Here is a 20,879-nt window from a genome sequence, read left to right as displayed (position 1 = left end):
AGTGATCTGACACTTTGAAAAATGAAGGTATCGGCCAAATAAATACAAGGGCCACAAAGGGCGTGAAAATGAAAGATTCCCTAGCCCTCACAAACCTAATAGTGTCAGGGTCGGAAAAGAACAAGAGTTGACCAAGGAAGGTTGTATAGGATAGATGAAAGTGAGGAGCCTGGCACAAGTAAGTAGAAGCAATGCCAGGACTCAGCTAAGGGCCCCGTGGTAGCCAAACCATGCTCCAAAGTTCAGAGCCCCTGGGACCCCTTTTAGTTGCCTCTTACGACAGGCAAAGTATACTGTGGGTGTGATTCTACCGCCCCCACCCACAGGGGGTTCGGAAGAAAACAATGGTTGGCCAAGGCAGGTCGGATAGGAGAGATGAAAGTGAGGAGCCTGGCACAAGTAAGTGTAAGCAATGCCAGGCCCCCGTGATCGCCAATCACACTCCCAAGTTCATAGCCCTCGGGCCACCTTACAGTCGCCTCTTACGACAGGCAGGGAATATTCTACTGTCCCCACCCACAGGGGGTACATTTGACGAAGAGACGAGTTTCTATCTTCTGAAAGAAAAACCAGCTATGCACATCAAGTGATTTTGTTATTGTTAAATTTGCAACAAAGAAGAAAAACAGTGCAACCCAATGGGACAGTGTGATAGTATTTTGGCTTACAGAAAGGTGCTATGAGTCTGTATGTCTCCCTCACACGATGAAATTGCAACATATTGATCATGTATTTCTTTAGTGGTCGTGGTAACCGTTTACACTAGTCAGAGGCGATGTGACACGGCGGCCAACGAAAGACAAGGGCCATGAATATAAGACATCTGTTTTCAGTGTTAACGAAACTTGTATCTATAAAAATCACTATAGTCCACTAGCACAAGAGGAGACTTATACACACTAATACCTCACGCAGCCAGCTAGAACACGTCTTCTTCCTGGTCTCTTGTCAGTTTCTTTGGGGTCAGCACTTAATGTGAATCTGGCAAAGTTTTACAGTCGGGTGCCCTGTAGCTGTACAGAAGTGGAAGCGAAGCAGACAGTTCAATGCAACTTCCACACCCTGCGGCCTGCACATCGGTACAGTTCCGTGGGAACTACAAATGCTTGGAAACGGAAATTGTTTGGTATAGCCCTAGTGCTCGAAGGTGTTGGTAGTGTTACTTTTTATTACTGAAGTGGCTTTGAATTCGTAGTATGCACAGTGCAGAAAATGAACAAAATAAAATACTTGCAAAAACAGAATTTTAGCTAAAGAGTTAGGTCCTCCAAAACCCGATTTTTGCATTACACAAGTGAGAAGTTTTAATGGAATTCCAGAGAGATGGATTTGCCATAACTAAAGAAAGCTTCTTCTTCTTCTCCCCACACACATGTAGATTTGGCTCTGTTTTATGGCCCGATGCCCTTCTTGACACCAACCCTAATGGAGGGATGTAATCACTATTGCATGTTTCTGTGGGGGTTGGTAGTGGTAGTAGCGGTTCGTGCATGAAGGGCTTTTGGGCACCACCTCACCGCCTTTTCAAAAACATTTAACATAATTTCACTCTGTAACTGATTGCATAAAGAGATGACAAATGTAGCAAACTTATGGTGGTGCGCTATTCAGTTATGCAATGTTATCTTTATTATTTTGGCTGTAAACATTGCGCTTTATTATTTTCAAACATATGGCAAAGGCTGTCAGACCGTGGCACCCGTTCAGCAAGCACGATGTTTTCTCTTTAGTCGTGAGGCAGTCGGGCTCTGGCAAGAGAGCCCTCAGTAGGTTCGTAGAGTTTAGCAAGTGTGCCGGGTGCAGGAGAAGCCTGGAAAGATATATGGGCTTGTCAGGGGAAGGAAGAGTGTAGGCTGGTGTATGGTCTGTGCGGCAGAGTCCGTAGCAATATCGCAACCACTTTACAATGTACCTCAGCTTTTCCCCTCCCTGTCTTACATTAGCTGTAGTTAGAGATTAATTCCAAAATATTTTAAAAAACAATGAATTCCATTACACTGACTATTTAAACAATTCATTTCTATAAAGAAGCTAAAATAAAGATAAAAAATGTAACCATAAGGTGATGGCACTATTTGTAAGTTGGTCAAATTGTTAAACACATCTTTATGCTTTGAGATATGGGCAAGATGAGAGAATTTCGAGCATGCATTGTGTATTTGTTTTCGTGAATGTTGTTACTGTCGCTTGTGATTGCGATCAGTGAAATAGTGCAGTGCCATAGTTAGTCGTGATTGCATTAGCTGTTAATGTGTGTGTGCATAAATGCCAGTGTAGTGTAGTTAATTATTTAGCGTTGTAGTGCAACAAGCATATTTCTATTCAGCCAGTGTCATCAGGTTATTATCGTGATGCTGCTCAGTGAAAACTGGGGAGGGGAAAGAGATGGAGGTACAGCAACGCCACTGGTGATGTGTTGGGACAAACTCAGTCCCCGAGCCGGTCGGCATTCCAACCTAGAACCCTCTGAACCGAAGGCCTCAACACTGACCATTCAGCCAAGGAGTCGGACAGATCTGATATATAGCATTAATTGCCAGGTACCTATGCGTTGCTGAACATTTGTCATGATTTCCTTCAACATTTATTGCATGTGAAGTACCAGTACAATTAATTGAAGTGGATAGTATGTAATAATAAGTACCAGTACAGTATGAGAATGTGTATCAATATGTACGTCCTATGTATTTCATTAAACCGGTATCGTATCTACAAACGCATATTACATGTATCGAACCCGGGGCCACTACGCTAGCCATACAGACTCATAACGCGTCATAGTTCCCAGGAATCAGACAATTATTTGTAGACTGTTTTTATCTACCGTACGGCACTTTCCTGATAAGAGGTTCGGGCACTCTATTATTTACTATCTCCTTTGTTTCACCTGATAGCATAATGGTGAGTGGGCAGCGTTACGAACAGTATTTCTGCCAGCTCAGAAAATTGTCGTTGCTTGTGGTGCACCACGAGTAACTTCCTGTCGCTTGCACGAAAATATCAAAGAACACTTCCTCATTGTATCGGATTTGCAGAACCCTAGTAACCATATCAGCTTCGTGCTATAAAGTAAGTAGTATTTGTTTGTAATGGGAATATAACTCTTCGCCTCTTGTTACGGCTACATTGAAGCGAGAATTGCAAGGGGATAAGGGAAAGAATCCAGTTTTCCTGGCCACCGAAGACTACAGAGACACGTGTTTGATATTTCGCCGCTAGATGTCACAGACATCTTGAGTGGATTATTAATGATGCGCATGCGTGGGAGGCATTGCTCGTTTCTTGCGTGAAAACACATTTTGTTGTGGTGTGAGGAAGCAAAATTCTTACAGATGTTGAATAAACCTCAATTTGTTTAGTGGTGGAACTGAGTGCAAAGGATACTTTATGAAAACGCCGAAAAGTGACGTGTTGTTCCCGTCGGATATATTGCCAGTCTTCACCAAGGTAAGATGAAAAGTGAACAGGTGCGTGTAGATCTTGCACCCTCTCTTCCTTTTCCCCTTATTGCAGTCTTTCTGTATCTCCCCTATTCTAGGTAAAGGAAAAATAGGACACTGCATTAATATAGGCTACTGAGCAGCTCCAGAAGAAGGACATCTGTCTTCATAAACGCATTATGTTTTACTGACAGCTTATTAGAACTTGGTAACATAGAAATACATCAAGCTGAGGTACCTGCTTGCTGTGCTAGTGTTTAATATTTAGTGACAGCTGGAATATTTTTGTAATCTTTTATGTGGGTTTATTTCTATTCACGCCAGGGACTCGTTTTAATATACCAGTTTATGACATTTTACTCTTTAAATTTGAGGTTATAAATGAATCGAAATTGAAGTTGTAACAATAATCACACCTCTCGATTGGCAAGCCGGAAAATTCTGTCACAGACTAGTTTGGTGGACATACCGTTCTCGTAACTGATACATTGCATGAAAAGAAAGAAAAAAGTCTTATTTGGATGTAGTGGTGTAGTATTAGTACATTTGGTCTTAAGTAGAAGCTATTTAACACAAATTTCTTGGGCACATTAGTACTATAGGCCTATTCTGTTTACGGTATTATTTTACTTCTTGCGGTTTTCGACTAGACATTCAGCCCCTAAGAAAAGAAAATAAGTTTGTAAATGGGGTACCTTGATAAAGCAGGGGGGGGGGGGGTGTTTCCCATTTTCACACCAGGCAAATGCCGGGGCTGTACCTTAATTAAGGCCACGGCCGCTTCCTTCCTCTTCCTAGGCCTTTCCTATCCCATCGTCGCAATAAGACCTATCTGTGTCGGTGCGACGTAAACCAAATAGAAAAAAAAAAGATAAAGCAGGGGATTTTAATTCATTCTTTCTATTTTTAAACCCCTGTGAACACCGGTGTGATATTTTGTTATTTGTTAGGAATTTGTTCATGAGAAAAAAGTAACTTGTGTTGACATGTAACACCCATTTTTACCGCTATTACTCCCCTTCAGCTGTCACCTAACATTACTTTTCCGAAAGCGACTTTTCCCGGTAATTATAAGAACTAAAGCAATCGAACTCGGTACACATCTGCAATAGTCTAAAACCTAAAAGGAAAACTTGCAAGGAATGGCACCAACCGCCTTCAAATTTGTGAGGGAAAATATTTTCTTTTTTGAGAGCCGATTGTAACATGGTAAAATACTTCTCGAATACATTGGTAATTACTAGTGTTATTATCATACACAAAAAGAATTGTGATTCATAAAATAGTATCTTCCGTAAAAAATTGCACCAAAAGTTGTGGTAAATATTTTAATTTTAAAATGTGGTTTGTTTCTTTTTACTTCCATGCTGATGATCTAAGGCTGATGGATAGTTGATATTATGCATGTATTTTGCCCTAGTTGATGTTAAAAGTTGAGCACGGCTTGGTAGTCTTAGAACAAATCGTTTCTTGGAATTGATATTTAAAATTGGGCCTTAAAATATGCAGGTTTCACGTTCATGTACCTTTAAGGCAATTTCTCTAAACTGGAAGGGGCATGTGGGATGTACATCAGAAGGAAATCGAGGTGGGGCCGATGACCTTAGATGTTAGGCCCCTTTAAACAAGAAGCATCAGAAATCTAGGAATCTCGATAGTAACCGTTCGCAAGCTTTTAATAGCCCTGTGGTAGAATAACATGCACTATCCCCTGCCTGTCGTAAGAGGTGATTGGGTTGGCGACCACGGGGTCCTTAGCTGAATGCTGGCATTGCTTTCACTTGTGCCAGGCTCCTCACATTCATCTGTCCTATCCGACCTCCCTTGGTCAACTCTTGTTCTTTTCCGACCCCGACGGTATCAGGAATCAAGACCTAGGGAGCCTTTCATTTTCACGCCCTTCATGGCCCTTGTCTTTCTTTGGCGATACCTTCGTTTTTCGAAGTGTCGGATCCCTTCCATTTTCTCTCTCTGATTAGTGTTATATAGAGGATGGTTGCCTGGTTGTACTTCCTCTCGAAACAGTATTCACCACCACCTCCCATGCTTTTAAGTGCCCTGACCGGCCTGACCCTCTTGAAATACTTACTTCGCCAGGCTGAGAGGTGCTGGCCTTCTGACCTCAACTTGTCAGGTTCGATCCTGGTTCAGTTCCGATGGTATTTGAAGGGGCCCAAATACCTCAGCCTCGTATCGGTATATTTCCTGGCACGTAAAAAGAACTCCTGCGGGACACCGTTCCGTCATCTCGTCGTTTTGTTTTAGCGGACCCCCATAAAATGGACAAAATTTAATAGAATAAATTATTCATATGACACAGCACTATTTGTAATACATTAATGTTTTATACTGTACCCCTGAAGCAGTGTTTCCAGATCCAAACCTAATATTTCGGACAATTTGGTCAAGTATTCGGAAGACGTTTATAAGTGTAACATAATATTCATGCTGTTTATTAAGATGGAAGCAATGCCCGGTACTTTTCTGTGTTGACATAGTAAAAATAATCTTATTTTCAGTCTCTGAAACACAAGATATACATTTATAAAGCACTGGTAAGTTACATACCGGACTGTTTTTGTTCTAGGTATATATTAGAGTTTTGTACATTATTGTACTTGCTTTCGACAGAAGGAAAAACTTAACCTTGAATGTAAGCTGCTTCCACACCTTTATAGATGCCGTTCTTCATCAGACGTAGAAACTCGAAAACAGAGATCTTCGAGAACCTTTTAAGAATGAATGCCTGGTCTTGTATTGATATCTTAGTGTAGGCAGCTGTCATTTAAGAGACTCTTATCACTGGCATGTTAAAGTTCCTTTGTTCAGACCGATAGCAGCTGAAGGAAAATTAAACAATATTATATATTACACTGATGTGCACCGGATTGAAGTGAGGAAGGAATGTTTGGAGGGCCTGGTAACACCGCTGGACGCTTGACTGTTTAGTTTTTCTTGAGCCGATTCATGATATGTTTCGACCTTTTGTGTTTTTCTCGAATGCTGCTTGAAGTTGCAAGCTCTTTACACAACCCGGGCTGAGTGGCTCAGGTTTGTCCTGGCTCAGTCCGGTGCTCAGATACGTCAGCCTCGTATATGCAGATTTACTGGCACGCAAGAGAACTGCTGCGGGACCTCGGCGTCTCCGAAAACCGTAAAAGTAGTTAGTGGGGCGTAAAGCCAATAACATTTAAATAAAATATTATTCCATATTTACACCCTCTGCTGAGCTGAGCGTTTCAGGTCAAATGTGGTTGCAGCGACAAGGCCTTGCCTTCAGAATATCAATGAATGAATGAATGAATGAATGAATGAATGAATGAATGAATTTACACCAACTTGAAAAATCACGAAACACCAAAAGACAAGAATATAACCACGGTACACAACAAAACAACTTAACCACGAGACAAGGAACATAAAAACTGGCATTCCCAAGTTCTTTTCTTTCCTTGCTAAGATAAGAAGTAGGGGTTCAGAGCGACAGGTAACGAAAATTGGTATTCCTGGTACAGTTTAATATAAAATATATGAACATGTTTTAGAAACAAGGAATATGATAAGTTAAATAAATATTCGTTCCCTGTTAACCAGTTCGATCTTATCAACCTTCGCCGTCACCACTGCTTCCTTCTTATTAGCTTCTAATAAGTCTATATTCCATTGTTTGAAAATATCAGTCATTGATTCAAAAACCTCTAGGCTTGGTCCATTCATATTGATCATTAAGTGATTCAGGTCAAATATTTCAGAGGTAGAATAGTCCCTCATTCGGATCTCAGGGTTGGGACATAATGAGAGGGGGCAATCATCAGGAAGATAAATATTGACATTCGATTCTGTGAGCCGGAGCGTGGAATGTTAGAAGTTTGTCTTGTGGTGATAGGCTAGAGAATCCGAAAATGGGAACAAATACACTAAAGTTAGACGTAACTAGTATAAATGAAGTACTTTGGCAGGTAGAGAATGATTTTTGGTCAGATGTCTACAGAATTATTAACGCAGAATCAAATAAGGGGGTTTAATCATGAATAGCAGGTAAGCTACTATGGCCAGCATAGTGAACGGATTATTCTTGTCAAGATAGACATCAAGCAACTGCCCATCTTAATCTAGGTCTATATGCCTACTAGATCAGCCGATGATGAAGAAACCGAAAGCATTTTGAAGGGATAGAAGTTTTAATTGTGATGAGAGACTGGAATGCAGTGGTACGCTAAGGAGGAGAAAGCAGTGTAGTTGGAGAATTCGGATTGAGACAAAGGAATGAAAGAGGAAGTTGGCTGGTGGAATTCTGCACCGATCATAATTTTGTCCTGGCTAATGCTGTATATGTGGACAAGACATGGAGACACTGGAACTTCATTATGATTAGGTAGAGATTCAAAAAACCAGGTGTTGGATTGTAAGACCTTCCCAGGAGCAGACATATATTCTGACCACAACTCTGTGGTCATGAAATGCTGTCTGGAGTTGAAGAAACTGACGTAAGGAATCCAAGGAGATGGGATCTAGACAAGTTGCAGAAAAAGAGTTTCAAGGAACATGGTTGCACAAGGACCAAATAAAAAGGCTGAAGGAAAGATAACGGATGAGGAGTTGAGTCATGAAGAACGAGATCTGTACGGCTGCTGAAGAAATGTTCGGAAAAAGTAAAGATCAGCTGAGGCAGCTCAGTCTGACTAACGAACGGTGAAAGTACAGTATGTTGAGGGCAGAAGAGAATACAGGCGATTAAAGAATGGAGAATGGCTGAAGTTCAAGGTAGTTTGCTCATATTAGAAAATCAAGGAAACCTTCGGAGAAAGGAAAACTAGATATTAAGAGCCATACGAATAATAATACGGTGTGCAAGCATTTTAATTTGATGCCATCGTCTATTTCGACGTTCCGTTTTACTCCAAGCAGAGTAAACAGGGAAATAAGAAAAGGCAGAAAGGAACGTAGTCAACAAATGTACCGTATCAAAGGAAAGTAGATGATAATGTTCTGAAACAAAAAGAGGCTGATGAAATGGGAGGCCTAGTTTTGAGGTCAGGATTAAATTCGGCTTTGAAGACGTAGAACAAGGCACCGACTGCCTGTCCGGCCTTTGGTCCAGGGGTTCCGGTGTTCGATTCCCGCACCTTCAACGGCTCCGGGGCTGTGTTTATGTGCCTCTTCATCATTAGAATTCATTCTCACAGACGCACAGGTCTCCTATACGACGTCAACACGTTACTGACTGCCGTAAGAGAAATCAGCATGGCATGGAGGAGAAGTGTTATACCTAATCCCAAGACAGCAGGTATTGACAAATACGCTTGGTTTAGTATCTCACGCTCGCAGAATTTTAACGCGTATTATTTACAAAAGAATGGAAATACTAGTGGAAGTGAATTGGGAGAAGATAAGTTTGGATTCAGAAGGAATGCAGGAACACGTGAAGCAATTTTGACTTGGGGTAGACCATCGTGTTTTTTAGCTTATTCCATTAGCTGTACTGCACACGGAGCTCAGACCACACGTCCTAATTCCTGTTTCAGTTTTGTGTTTCTACTCACTTCACTTTGATCTGGGAAATGCTAATTTTTATAACATACTTGCTCCAAGATATTAGACTGCAGTCTGCCTGCCATCAAGGGCCAAACTGCTTACTACGTTTTGCACTCCCTGCCAATGTATACGTTTCAGTAAATGATCAAAAACAAAGGTAGGAGTTCATGCTTGCTATGCCCCTATTGCCTGTAATTAACAATCTACCCCTAATTCTGCAATCTCCCAATGAATGCAGGAATTGAGTCAGAGTTGAAGTGTAACGCAATATTAGAGGAAGCTTTCGAAAGGAGTCTCGATACTGCTAACACCTTGTTTAGGTACCGATTGCTTCCGGCCAATTTAACGCTCTTCTGCTTTGGCTTCCTGTCCGAAACGAGAGAAGATATTTTCAATATTTTTTATTATCTACATTAGATGTTTTGAAAGCAATCATGCCTGTTTTAGCAAAACATATATATTTAGTTTACAAATCGATATATTAAGAGAGTTTTTTTTTTTTTTTGCTAGGGACTTTACGTCGCACCGACACAGATAGGTCTTATGGCGACGATGGGATAGGAAAGGCCTAGGAGTTGGAAGGAAGCGGCCGTGGCCTTAATTAAGGTACAGACCCAGCATTTGCCTGGTGTGAAAATGGGAAACCACGGAAAACCATCTTCAGGGCTGCCGATAGTGGGATTCGAACCTACTATCTCCCGGATGCAAGCTCACTTAAAAGAGTTTACTAAAAGCATTTGCTTCATTTGTTTTATTCTCTCCGCCCCAGGGGCTCTGAACTTTGGAGCGTAGGTTGGCGACCACGGGGCCCTCAGCTGAGTCCTGGCATTGCTTCCACTTACTTGTGCCAGGCTCCTCACTTTCATCTATCCTATCCGACCTCTCTTGGTCAACTCTTGTTCTTTTCTGACCCCGACGCTATTAGGTTTGCGAGGGCTAGGGAATCTTTCATTTTCACGCCCTTCGTGGCCCTTGTCTACCTTTGGCCGATATCTTCATTTTTCGAAGTGTCAGACCCCTTCCATTTTTTCTCTCTGATTAGTGTTATATAGAGGATGGTTGCCTAGTTGTACTTCCTCTTAAAACAATAATCACCACCACCACCACCACTTTTATTCTCTCCTGCCGGTGAACTTCGAGTAATCATAACATTAAATAATCACTTGAATAATTGCAGCCAACTAACACTTTCATTGATCGTCGGGTCTGCTATGACCCGAAATATTTCACTGTGTAAATCCGAAAAACAAATAGCAGAAGCATTGCAGAATTATTACTCTACGACTGTTGGAATATGGGCCCTAATATTTATTTAATGTTATGGAAGACTGGCCACTTTCTCTTGAAGTAAATAGGTGAGAAAATACCTTCAGATGTTTTTACTGTGAAGTTGCCAACACTTCTTACCGAGCTGGATAGCTGCAGTCGCTTAAGGCCACGGTCCTAGCCCGTTCCTGTCCCATCATCGCCATAAGACCTATCTTTGTCGTTGCGACGTCAAGCAAATTGTAAAAAAAAAAAAGGTCTCTAAATATGTCCCTATGCTTCCATCTCCATGCCCCGACTTAAAAATCCCAGTCAGATACAGCAAACCCAACAAAGAAGGTCGGTATGCTGTATCACCATAGTTCGAGCACTGTTCTGTTATTTTGGCATTTGTCTGAGGGACAATAACACTCAGCATGTCCTCATCAAAAAGCAATTGCCAGAAATCTACAAGTTCATTAGACTGAACTATCTTTGCTTCCCCTCGGAGCTGAGCCAACTTTACCTTGTTTATATTATGCTGTCTAGTTTCTGAGCTGCAAGGAGGCAGGGTGCTCCATTTGAAGCGATTTTTACCGTAATAACATTTTCTAATTGGATGTGCAGTGAGTGATACGTAGATTAATGAGTGGTTTACGTCTTCAACATTAATGTACTTATCACTCATTGCAGATCCAGTTATCCTCGGGTCACTTCTTCAGCTCAAATTACAACTTGCAGACACCGAAACAACTATCTAGAAGTAAAATGCACAAAAATATATCACCATGAAAGTCATGGTTGGCGCGACAGTAGTAATTTTTATGCTTAAGCAGAGTTTAGATGGGGACACAATACTGTATTGTCCTGTGTTCCGTAAACTTGTATAGACGTGCACATTAATGGTGATCAACACTGCCCCACTCTAGTACTGAAAAGGAGGGGAGAGAGTGAAGGCCACTCCAGTGCAAAACAAGTGGGAAGGGAGTGAAGGGGGTAGTCCCGAAGGCACAATGACCCACCACCTTCTTGCTTAACGCATTGCTGCATGCAGACAGCCCGCTACAAGACTGTTGTGATTCAAATGGGCACAGTGGCGGATGTATTGAAGTACAGCATTTACTCTGATAATTACAGTATCAAAAGGTAAACGAGGTTTTTAACCGAAAAGTATTTTATAATAGATAGGAATATTTCTTAGCTGCGTTATATCGGGTCGTAATTTGAAAATACCTTTTACTGGTTCGTAACTTTGTTCTGGATTTTACTGAAGTTACATTATCATAATTTACCACCTCGGATATAGAATTACGATAAATTCTATAAACAGAAAACGAATATGCTAAAATAAGATATTGAAGTATAACTGTGTAAGCATTTCTTTATAAAAATAACTGAAGATTCATTTTACTTCTTGAGCGATAAGAAAATACATCTAAAAATAATTTAATATCATTCGAATTCAACTTCCATAAAATACAAAGTCGTGTCTTTACAACAAAAATGCTATTATTGCAACATCTCAACATAATTAATTATTATAAAATGAACACATTTTTACAGAAATATCTTATAAAAAATATGAATGTATCGCATCTTCCTCGAAAATATATAAATAAAATAAACTTACGGTAAAAGAATAAATATAATGCACTGTCTATAGATACATAATTTAAAGAAAAGAAAAATGTTAATTAACTCATAACTAAAGAGTGGTGTCAAATACTGATTTTACAACAAGTGTAAGACCACGAACCTGCTACGCAGGCGTAGCAGGGGGAGAGGTGATACTCCCAGGTGGCGGATAGGGGGGTCATAACCCACTTGCCGGCGGACTTGAGGGAAATAAAATACCTCTCGCGGACCAAACACACACCCCCTGTGGGTGGGGGACGCACATGTAGAATACATCCGCGGTATCCCCTGCCTGTCGTAAGAGGCGACTAAAAGGGGCGACCAAGGGGGGTGATTGAATTAGAACCATGAAACTACTCTTGATTCGTACCATCATGCGGGGAACACCATGGGTTGCACGTACTTGCGAGTAGTATCACTAAATTGGTACGAAATAGGTTTGTGATTAGTTGCAGTAAAAAGCCTGGCCTGGTGGATTCCAGTACCCGTGCATTGTACCCATGTGGGCAACACCGCGGGTCTGGACGTAGCCTGTGAGTTGTACCGCTAAATGAGCGGCACCGTGGGTCAGCGTTGCCTGTGATTGGTACCCACTATGTGAGGAACACCACGGGAATACCGGCGCCCGTGACTAGTACACCTAGGTGAGGAACCGTACTGGTTTGCGTTGGCTATGAGTGGCGCCATTGCGTGAGAAACACCATAGGTCTGCGTTCCCTATACGAATTGCTATACTTGTGAGTAGTACCATCTTGTGTGGATCACCGTGAGTTTTCGCTACTTTTGATCAGTACCCCAAAATGACAAATACCATGGTTCTACTTTACTCGCGACATGTACCATTCTGTGGGGCCTTAGACGTGAATTTAGCACCCCTTCAAACATCAAGCATCATTGTGCTTTGTAAATGGTCCCTTGGTCAGTAATACTCTAATTAACTACCTTCTTGTTGAGTCTGATCCACTGCTTTTTTTTTTATGGTTCATGCCCATCCATTCATTCTTCATTACATTTTTTATTTTATTTTGGTCAGTGGATGAATTTGAATTTTTTGTTATTTCATTTCGTACCATTAGGGGCCGATGACCTCGATGTTAGGCCCCTTTATACAATAAGCACCATCATCAACAAGTGTAAGTGACGGATTCCTCCTCCCTCCCAGAATCAATAATCAGTCCATGTTTATCACTTGCTCTAGCCGCTTGGGAATGGAATCTATTATATGTTGGAAAAAATCTGGTTCATTCCTTAGATTCACCCAAACTCGATGGCAGTGCCGCTCTTGTCCTCTCCTGACCAAACATGTTCTATTATATTTAAGTCAGCCGACTTGGGAGGCCAGTCAGTCAAGCACGTGAACGTCAGAATGCTGTTTGAAGAAAGCTTCGGTTACATGTCCAGTGTGAACAGAGCAGTTATCTTGCACAACCTGATAACGGGAACTTCTGTCTCGAACACTAAGAAGAACGGCACCTTCTAAAATATCTACATATTCACAAGCAGTCATATGTGGACTCTCCTGGACCAGTGACGCAACCCGACTGATTAGCTACCTGGAAAAAGGGCTTCCAACTGGACGCCAGTACTTCAGCTGTTTACCTGGTTCGGAGCAAAATTCCTTTTCATCCAACCAAATTGTAATTTCCCATTCCTGTCGTGGAGTAACACTTTCTTGTAGTGCAAAGCCTACGCGAAGTTCTCTGTGGATAAGAAGACGTCGCCCCTTTTTCGCAGCTCGGCGATTGTAAATACCTGCCATGTGGAGTCGGCGACTCACGGTAGTCCGGCTTACTGGCAATTCCATTGCGGCAAATCGCATTATCGATAGTTGCAAACGGAGAATTGTCCATACTTTGAACGATATCAGCATCCTGTTTCGGAGTAGTTCTTCTATGAGCCTTGTTATGTGTCCTATGATCTACCAATCCTTCTTCACCATCTCCAAACTGTCTTACGACCGCATGGTATTGCATGAGCTGTTGCTTGGGGACCATGTGAGCCTCACACATGCCAATAATACGGCCTCGATTCACCTGTGATAAGGTAGGAGCAATCTTACAATGTTACAGTATAACCATGACGAATATAAGAACAGGTGTGAGGACTCCTCGAGTTCAAACGCGCCCCGCCAGGCAGCGCTAGAGTGGACAAGCTCCACAGTATCGATCAGTTCGTCTTAGGAATGATACCAAAGGAAACGTATTACTCCGTAACAGATAGGTATATACACTGTATTTAAAAAAAACAATGAGTGATTACAGTTAAAATACCACGGCAGAGTACAATGGAAAAGATCATACATAAAAACAAGAACTACGGCCTTCTTCACATGTACTGGAGTGTACATATACTCCCAGCTTATTAAAACAAACATCCATGAACTATTTAAGACTAATTCCCCATTCGCTGCCGCACTCCCGTCTTCAATCTTCTTTCTTCTTTTCCCGATGGTGTCCACGTTCTTTTTCCTGTTGGGAGTTTCACGAGACTTCATCTCGCTTGAAAGGTATTTTGGTAAATTAGGGAAAATATGAGGCACTGCTCCTGGACGTAATTTTCATCTCACAAGAGAGATATCCACTTTTTCACCATTCGCTATAAAATTATCTGATTTTACTATCAAATGATCAGACAAATTCTGCCATCACGCGTTGACTCAGTATCCTTCCGTGGAATAGCTCTGGCCGTTTTTCAAATTGATTTCTATCAAATTTATTTCTATCCTTCGGTGGTGAAAAAATCGCATATCATCAACTACTGTGCGATAGCCTGACTTACAGCGTAGCACAAAACAGTACGGCATGCTGAACTATTAAATTAATCAAGCCACATAAGATACACAACACACAGTGAACTGAGTTTAGGAACTGAAAGCAAAGCAAATTCAACTTACTTACTGAAATATCTCGCACAGTAACGTCTCCCGCGCTTTTCTATACCCGGCTTGACCGGAACTACTGGAGCACGTGTTGGATATAATCGCTTGCAGTGCTTGCAGTGGCGCGACCGCAAACTACCGTGCTATAATGGCTGAGTCCTCACACTTGGTCTTGTATTCGTCATGGTATAACGAAATGTAGGCCAGAATACACAAGGTGTGTATTCAGCACTACCCACGGGCACTACCTGTTCACTCCCTTCGCCTCCTTTTCGGTACTGGAGTGGCCTTCAACACTATCCCTTCACTCTCTCCCCATTTCAGTTCTGGAGTGGGGCAGTGTTGATTGTTTATGTCGGGGCACCATTAACGTGCGTGCGTGTACGCAGAAGTATTAGATATAGTAAGAGAGAATTAACCAGAAATAATAAAAGACTGTGGATACGAAAATAGATGACATGCAGTTCTTCATTAGGATAATCTGTTTTATTATTAGAGAAATTATAAAATGATCCTCAATAATACAAAATGTTTAGGGGTGCGTAGCTGTGAGGTTGCTTGCGGGAGAGAGTGGGTTCGAACCCCACTGTCGGCAGCCCTGAAAATGGTTTTCCGTGGTTACCTATTTTTACACCAGGCAAATGCTGAGGCTGTACTTTAATTAAGGCCACAGCCGATTCCTTCTCACTCCTAGCCTTTCCTATCCCATCGTCGCCATAACACCTATCTGTGTCGGTGCGACGTAAAGCAAATAGGGAAAAAACTCTGTTTTAGTAATATGATTGCATGCAGCCATGTTTGATTACTACCTGTAAAGCCATCCTCTGATGATGGACGAATATTGTGAATATAATCTACGTACGTACAGACGAGAATTCGACTAGCCTTCTAATAAAGCGCACGAAGCAGTCACGGCCAACTATCTCGGACAAGATCGTTAATATTGTATGGAGACGACCTGCGGAGCAGCACTAGTAATATCAAACATGGACATGCGCCACCTATATCAAAATTGAGTTAAGGATTGATCCTTATAGCATTTTTAATGCTCTTTCTGAATTAGTGGTCCGTATATTTCATAAACGAATGTTTGTACGTAATTTTTAACATAGAAATATGCAGTTTCTTTCATAATGGGACACCTCCAAACGTAGTTTGTATCAAAAACGGACATGAACGTTTCAGCCAATCATATTGCTACATCAAACTGTCATGGCGACCAGAGAATTTTTATCGACATCTTGAGGAAAAAAGAAGGGGACTGTTTTTTAATGTCCTATGATTGCCAAAAGAACCTCGTTTTTCCAAAATTAAGTGATCAGTCGGCTTATTATTCCAGACAACTTTACTGTTACAATCTGTCTGTTTTAATAGGCACATCTCAAAGCAAACTGCGCCCTGATAATGTGTCTGTTGACACGTGGCTGGTGAATGAGGGAAAGAAATCATCAAACGAGATAGCATCAGCGGTTGTCAATGAGTTACGATCTAATGATTTACAAGGCGTCACTTCAGTCAAGTTGATTGCTGATGGCTGCGCCGGCCAAAATAAAAACAGTAATATGTTGGCGATGTGTGCAAAGTGGCTTACAACGTATGCACCATCCTCTGTTGACAAATTAAAATTGGTATTTCAAGTTACTGGACACTCATATTTGCTTGAAGATAGGATTTTTGGACTCATTGAGAAAGACCTTAAGAAGATGGCGACCATAGTAAGTCCTGATGAATATCTTGATGTGTTCAAAATGTACGGGACAGTGAAAGTGATTGGACAAACCTTGGAACTACTGAAATGGAAAGAACAAGCACAGATTTATGTGAAATCTGCTAGTCAACTAGATTTCAAGATTTCACACTGTAAAAGAATTGTAGTCAGGAGCACGAAAAGAGGCAACGTTGTAGTTAAAGGTAAGGTGAAGTAGGCTTCTATTTCAAAACAGGTATTGAGCGTAAGATCACGAAAGCATGACAGGTAAGTCTAATGTTAATGAATCCTTTACTTCTGATATTGGCATGAAAGTAAACCCACAGAAACTTAAAGATGTTGACAAATTTACTAGGAAAGCACTTCGGAAAAGATTGGACATTAATCCCTCTCTTAAGTGGTATGTCGAAGTCATCAATAAGAACATTTGTAGTGAAAATCAACAAGCTGTTAATGATTATTAATGAATGTGATTGTTTTGAAGACCCTTGTGATGAACCAGAGGTTATTTGTCCAGAAATACAGTGAAGCAAGAACTGAAATGAATGTTAAAAATGTTAACAAAGTATAAGAATAGCCTTATTTCTTTCATATTTTAAGTATATTTCTTTTAAATTGGAAGTGTACTTCCGTGTCATCCTGTAACTTTTTTCCAAATATTGGGATAGTTCGTTTCAAAAGTGGACAATTACATGGATGTTTGTATAAAAAATGGACAAAAGCCAATCTCGGTTTCAGAAATGGACATCGTCATATTTGAACGTGTTTTACATTGACTTAGACTGAAATTCCTAAGTGTCGACCATGAGTTTCTTGTTCATAGGGCTGAAAATATGACACACACATTTTCACATATATAACGGGGGTTTAACATAGAGAAACAAAAGTGTGGCTCTACTGAAAAATTAACAAAATGGCTTTTGTCTATGTTTGATACTAGGCACCTCAAATATTCATTTGTCAGCATCGAGAAGGGTCTGGGTTCGATTCCCGGCCAGGGTGAAAATTTTAATCGCATTTGGTTAATTGTTTTGACTAGTGAACATGCTGTTTTCTCCAATACACTCTAACAATCATCACATAAACCCGCAATAATGAATGCATCCCTTCACATAGGGTTGACGTCAGGAAGGGCATGTTGTCATAAACCTGGGCCAGGTCCTCATGTACTCGCGACCCCATGGAAAAAGAAGTAAGTAACGTAAATAAATAAATAAATGATTACTGGATTAAAGCTTCCGGAAGCAGAATTTAACTTGCCCTGATGAAGGCCAATGCAATTTGGCTGAATGCTCGGCTTCATTAAATAAACATAGTGGCTTTAATCCAGTAATAATTTATTTCTTCTTGTTGTTTCCGAATTATTTGGCCGCCTATGAACCGCATTGAACTTAAGGCTTTCTCCTCTTCTTCTTCTCCTCCCAGAACCTCTTCATCCTTTCACTTCTTTCTCAGATATGACCAATTTGGGTCTACATTTTGGTGGTTTCTCCTGGAATGTTTTGATGCTGTCCACTCGGCGTCTAAATTATTTTCTGTTGTGAATCATATCCATTGTGAGTCCACTTTCTATTGCATCTCATTTTACCTCTTCCACCCACTTCGTCGAAGCTTTCAGTCCAGTGATGTACTTGAATATTTTCTTAGTTAGCCGTTTCTCATCCATTCTTTCTAGAAGCCCATAGAATTTTAGCCTTCGCTTTCGCATGGTGACAGTGATTTTTTCGGTGTATTTGTAGAGGTCATCATTTTTTCTATTCTTCCACTCGCCATCAGCATTTTTCTGTGGTCCTAAAATTTTCCTTAAGATTCTCCTCTCCTTTTTTTCGAGATCTTGAAGCTCACCCTGTTTATTCATTGTCAGGCTCTCTGAAGCGTAGAGATCCTCTGGCTTTACCACTGTGCTGTAGTGTCTAAGTTTCGCCTTGTGAGATATTTCTCTTTTGTTGTGTCTGTTCTGGGTTAACCTATAAGCCAATTCTAGTTTTCTAATTCTTGCCCTATTCGTCTCTTTATCCAATCCGTTAGGTTCTATCCATTCCTCTAGATATTTAAATTTCTCATTTTTTTTTACAGTCCCATGCTTCACTTCTAAGTGTCTCTCCTCTTGATGTCCATATTCCATATATTTCGTCCTCTCATATGATACTTTGAAACCCGTTTTTTCAGTGAACTCATGTAGAGTATTCAGCATAATTTGGGCATTTTCTCGGTTGTGAGCCAAGAGCGCAAGATCATCTGCGAAAGCCAAACACTTACTTTCTAAGTTCTGTCCTTTCCTCCCTAAATGTATTCCCTTTATTCCTTTCACTTCAAGGTTTTTCCCAGGTTCTAATGATTTTTTCTAGAACAGTGCTGAAGAGAATTGGTGATAGGCAGTCCCCTTGTCTGATTTCCGTTTTTATTTCGAATGGTTCAGAAATTTCACCGAAGAATTTGACTTTTGAAAAAGTTTCCGTCAGGGTTTGTTTTATTAACATTCTTGTTTCCCTGTCAATTCCGAATTCCTCTAGGACGTTAGTCTGCCTGTCAGTTGAATTATTCGCTTTCTTAAAATCAACAAATATTACCACGGTATTCTGGCTTCTCAAAGCTCTTATTCTGAGAATGCTCTTCAGGTTAAATATTTGTTCTGCGCATGATCTTCCTTTTCGAAAACTAGCTTGGTACTCACCAATGAGATGGTCTGCTTGTTCTTCAGCTCTTCTCAATAGTACTTTAGAGAGTATCTTAGATGTTATTGGCAGTAAAGAGATGCCTCTATAGTTATTGATGTTCGTCCGGAGACCTTTCTTGTGAAGTGGGTGTATAAGAGCACACTTCCAATCACTGGGGATCTTTTCATCTCTCCAGATTTCTCCTATGACGGCGTGGATTGCTTTTGCTGCAGTTTCTGCAATAATTCCATCTTCACCTGGTGCTTTGTTGTTTTTAAGCTCATTTATTATTTCTTTGATCTCTTCTAGAATCGGTGGCTTGGAATCTTGGTTATCCTGAGATAGATTTTTCGTATCCAATCTTTCCACAGGTTCTGTACAATTCAGCAACATTTTGAAGTATTCTGCGAGAAAGTGACAATTTTCTTTGTTGTTCGTTACTACACTACCATCCTCCTGCTTGAAACACAAACTTGATGGCTGGTATCCCTGTAGTTCCTCTCTGAAGGTTTTGTAAAATGCTCGAGTGTTGTTCTTTCGAAAATCACCTTCTATCTTATCCATCCTACTTCTTTCATAATATATTTTCTCTGATCGTAAGATCTTAGCTGTTTTCTTCCTCTCTTCCCTGAAAGTTTCCCATACTATGAGCCACGAAAACCTACGTTCATTACTTAAGAAGTAAGAGTTTGTAAATAATGAGTGGTAGAAACGTCTTGTGTATTTTGGATTCGTTCCATGGAGTTCTCGCTTCTTTCGTATTACTCATCAACAAAGACGTATTTGAAACTTCTTTAGGTAGCCCTTCAAATTAATAAGTGGCCTCAGGTGCGAGGTCTTTCGACTTGGCGCCCTGTAGGCGATATGTAAGATGAATTGAAGCACCCGGAAGAAATCGTCGGATGTCATCGGCGGGTATATTGACTGGTAGAGCGGCCACCAAACAGCTATCGGACACTCGTGTAGCCGGCTGCTCGAATCGAGCAATATTCTGATTTGTGGGGCATTCGGATGTGACTGTAAGGGCAAGGCAAGGTTCCGGTCGACCACCCAAGAACAAGTAATGGACTCCTTGCATCATTCTGTGTCTAGTAGGCTGCACTGCATTAAGTTCAGCGATGAATCGCAGTTCTGCACTATCCCGGATAGCCATCGTCTGAGAATATGGCGGCGACCTGGGGGGAGGTCCCATTCTTCCATATTCTGGAGAGGCACAGTAGTGTTACTCCTGGCGTCATGCTATGGGGAGCAATCGGGACGGCTAGTAGTGATTGATGGCACATACTGCGTCCTCTCATGCAACACTATCGTGATGTCCTTTTCCAACTGGAACACGGCACATGTCTCTCTGCATGATGTTGGCCGTCCCCGATAGAACATGTGTGAGACCATCGCCGTCCCAGCGGCAATATTCAGGTTACAAGGGCTTTATGCCACCCCTTCCAGACCAAGAGAGCTGATACGTGAGCTCGTACTGCCAACTTCTCTGTAATAACATCACAAGTTTCCTCCTCCCCTTCTGGGTGCAGTGTTTAGTGATTAATGCAGCCCCTAAACTAATGAGCGTTAAAATCCCCGACCTGGTCGGCAATCGAACCCGGGACCGCTAACGCTAAGGTACCGGACACTGATCATCTGGTATGTTGCTTGGTTGTAGACCACTTCTTGGAAGGAGCCGGACACTTGTAACTTTACCCCTCACCTTGCTTCACACGTGGGAGACGAAAGTTACGAGGGGCGTTTGAAAAGTCCGCGCAAAAATAAAAACTACTTACGTGTTT

The 20,879-nt window shown here is 41.3% G+C and overlaps 1 protein-coding gene across 2 annotated transcripts in view; it reads left to right on the top strand.

Annotated features, from left to right (window-relative positions):
* Positions 1–3,191: 3,191 nt before the first annotated feature.
* The window catches only part of numb (NUMB endocytic adaptor protein), a 572,878-nt gene continuing 555,190 nt past the window's right edge, over positions 3,192–20,879 (top strand). Inside the window, exon 1 of one of the 2 annotated variants that reach the window (XM_068229273.1) lies at positions 3,192–3,447. In XM_068229273.1, the coding sequence (XP_068085374.1) occupies positions 3,388–3,447 (60 nt within the window). In that variant the 5' untranslated portion in view covers positions 3,192–3,387. The remainder of the gene's footprint in view (positions 3,448–20,879) is intronic. The other variant, XM_068229274.1, reaches the window with a different exon arrangement.

The sequence above is a fragment of the Anabrus simplex genome, chromosome 9 (genome assembly GCF_040414725.1).
Source record: "Anabrus simplex isolate iqAnaSimp1 chromosome 9, ASM4041472v1, whole genome shotgun sequence".
In the NCBI taxonomy this organism is placed as follows: domain Eukaryota; kingdom Metazoa; phylum Arthropoda; class Insecta; order Orthoptera; family Tettigoniidae; genus Anabrus; species Anabrus simplex.
The sequence above is the reverse complement of the archived record's forward strand: the minus strand, read 5'-3'. Positions and strand labels throughout refer to the sequence as shown.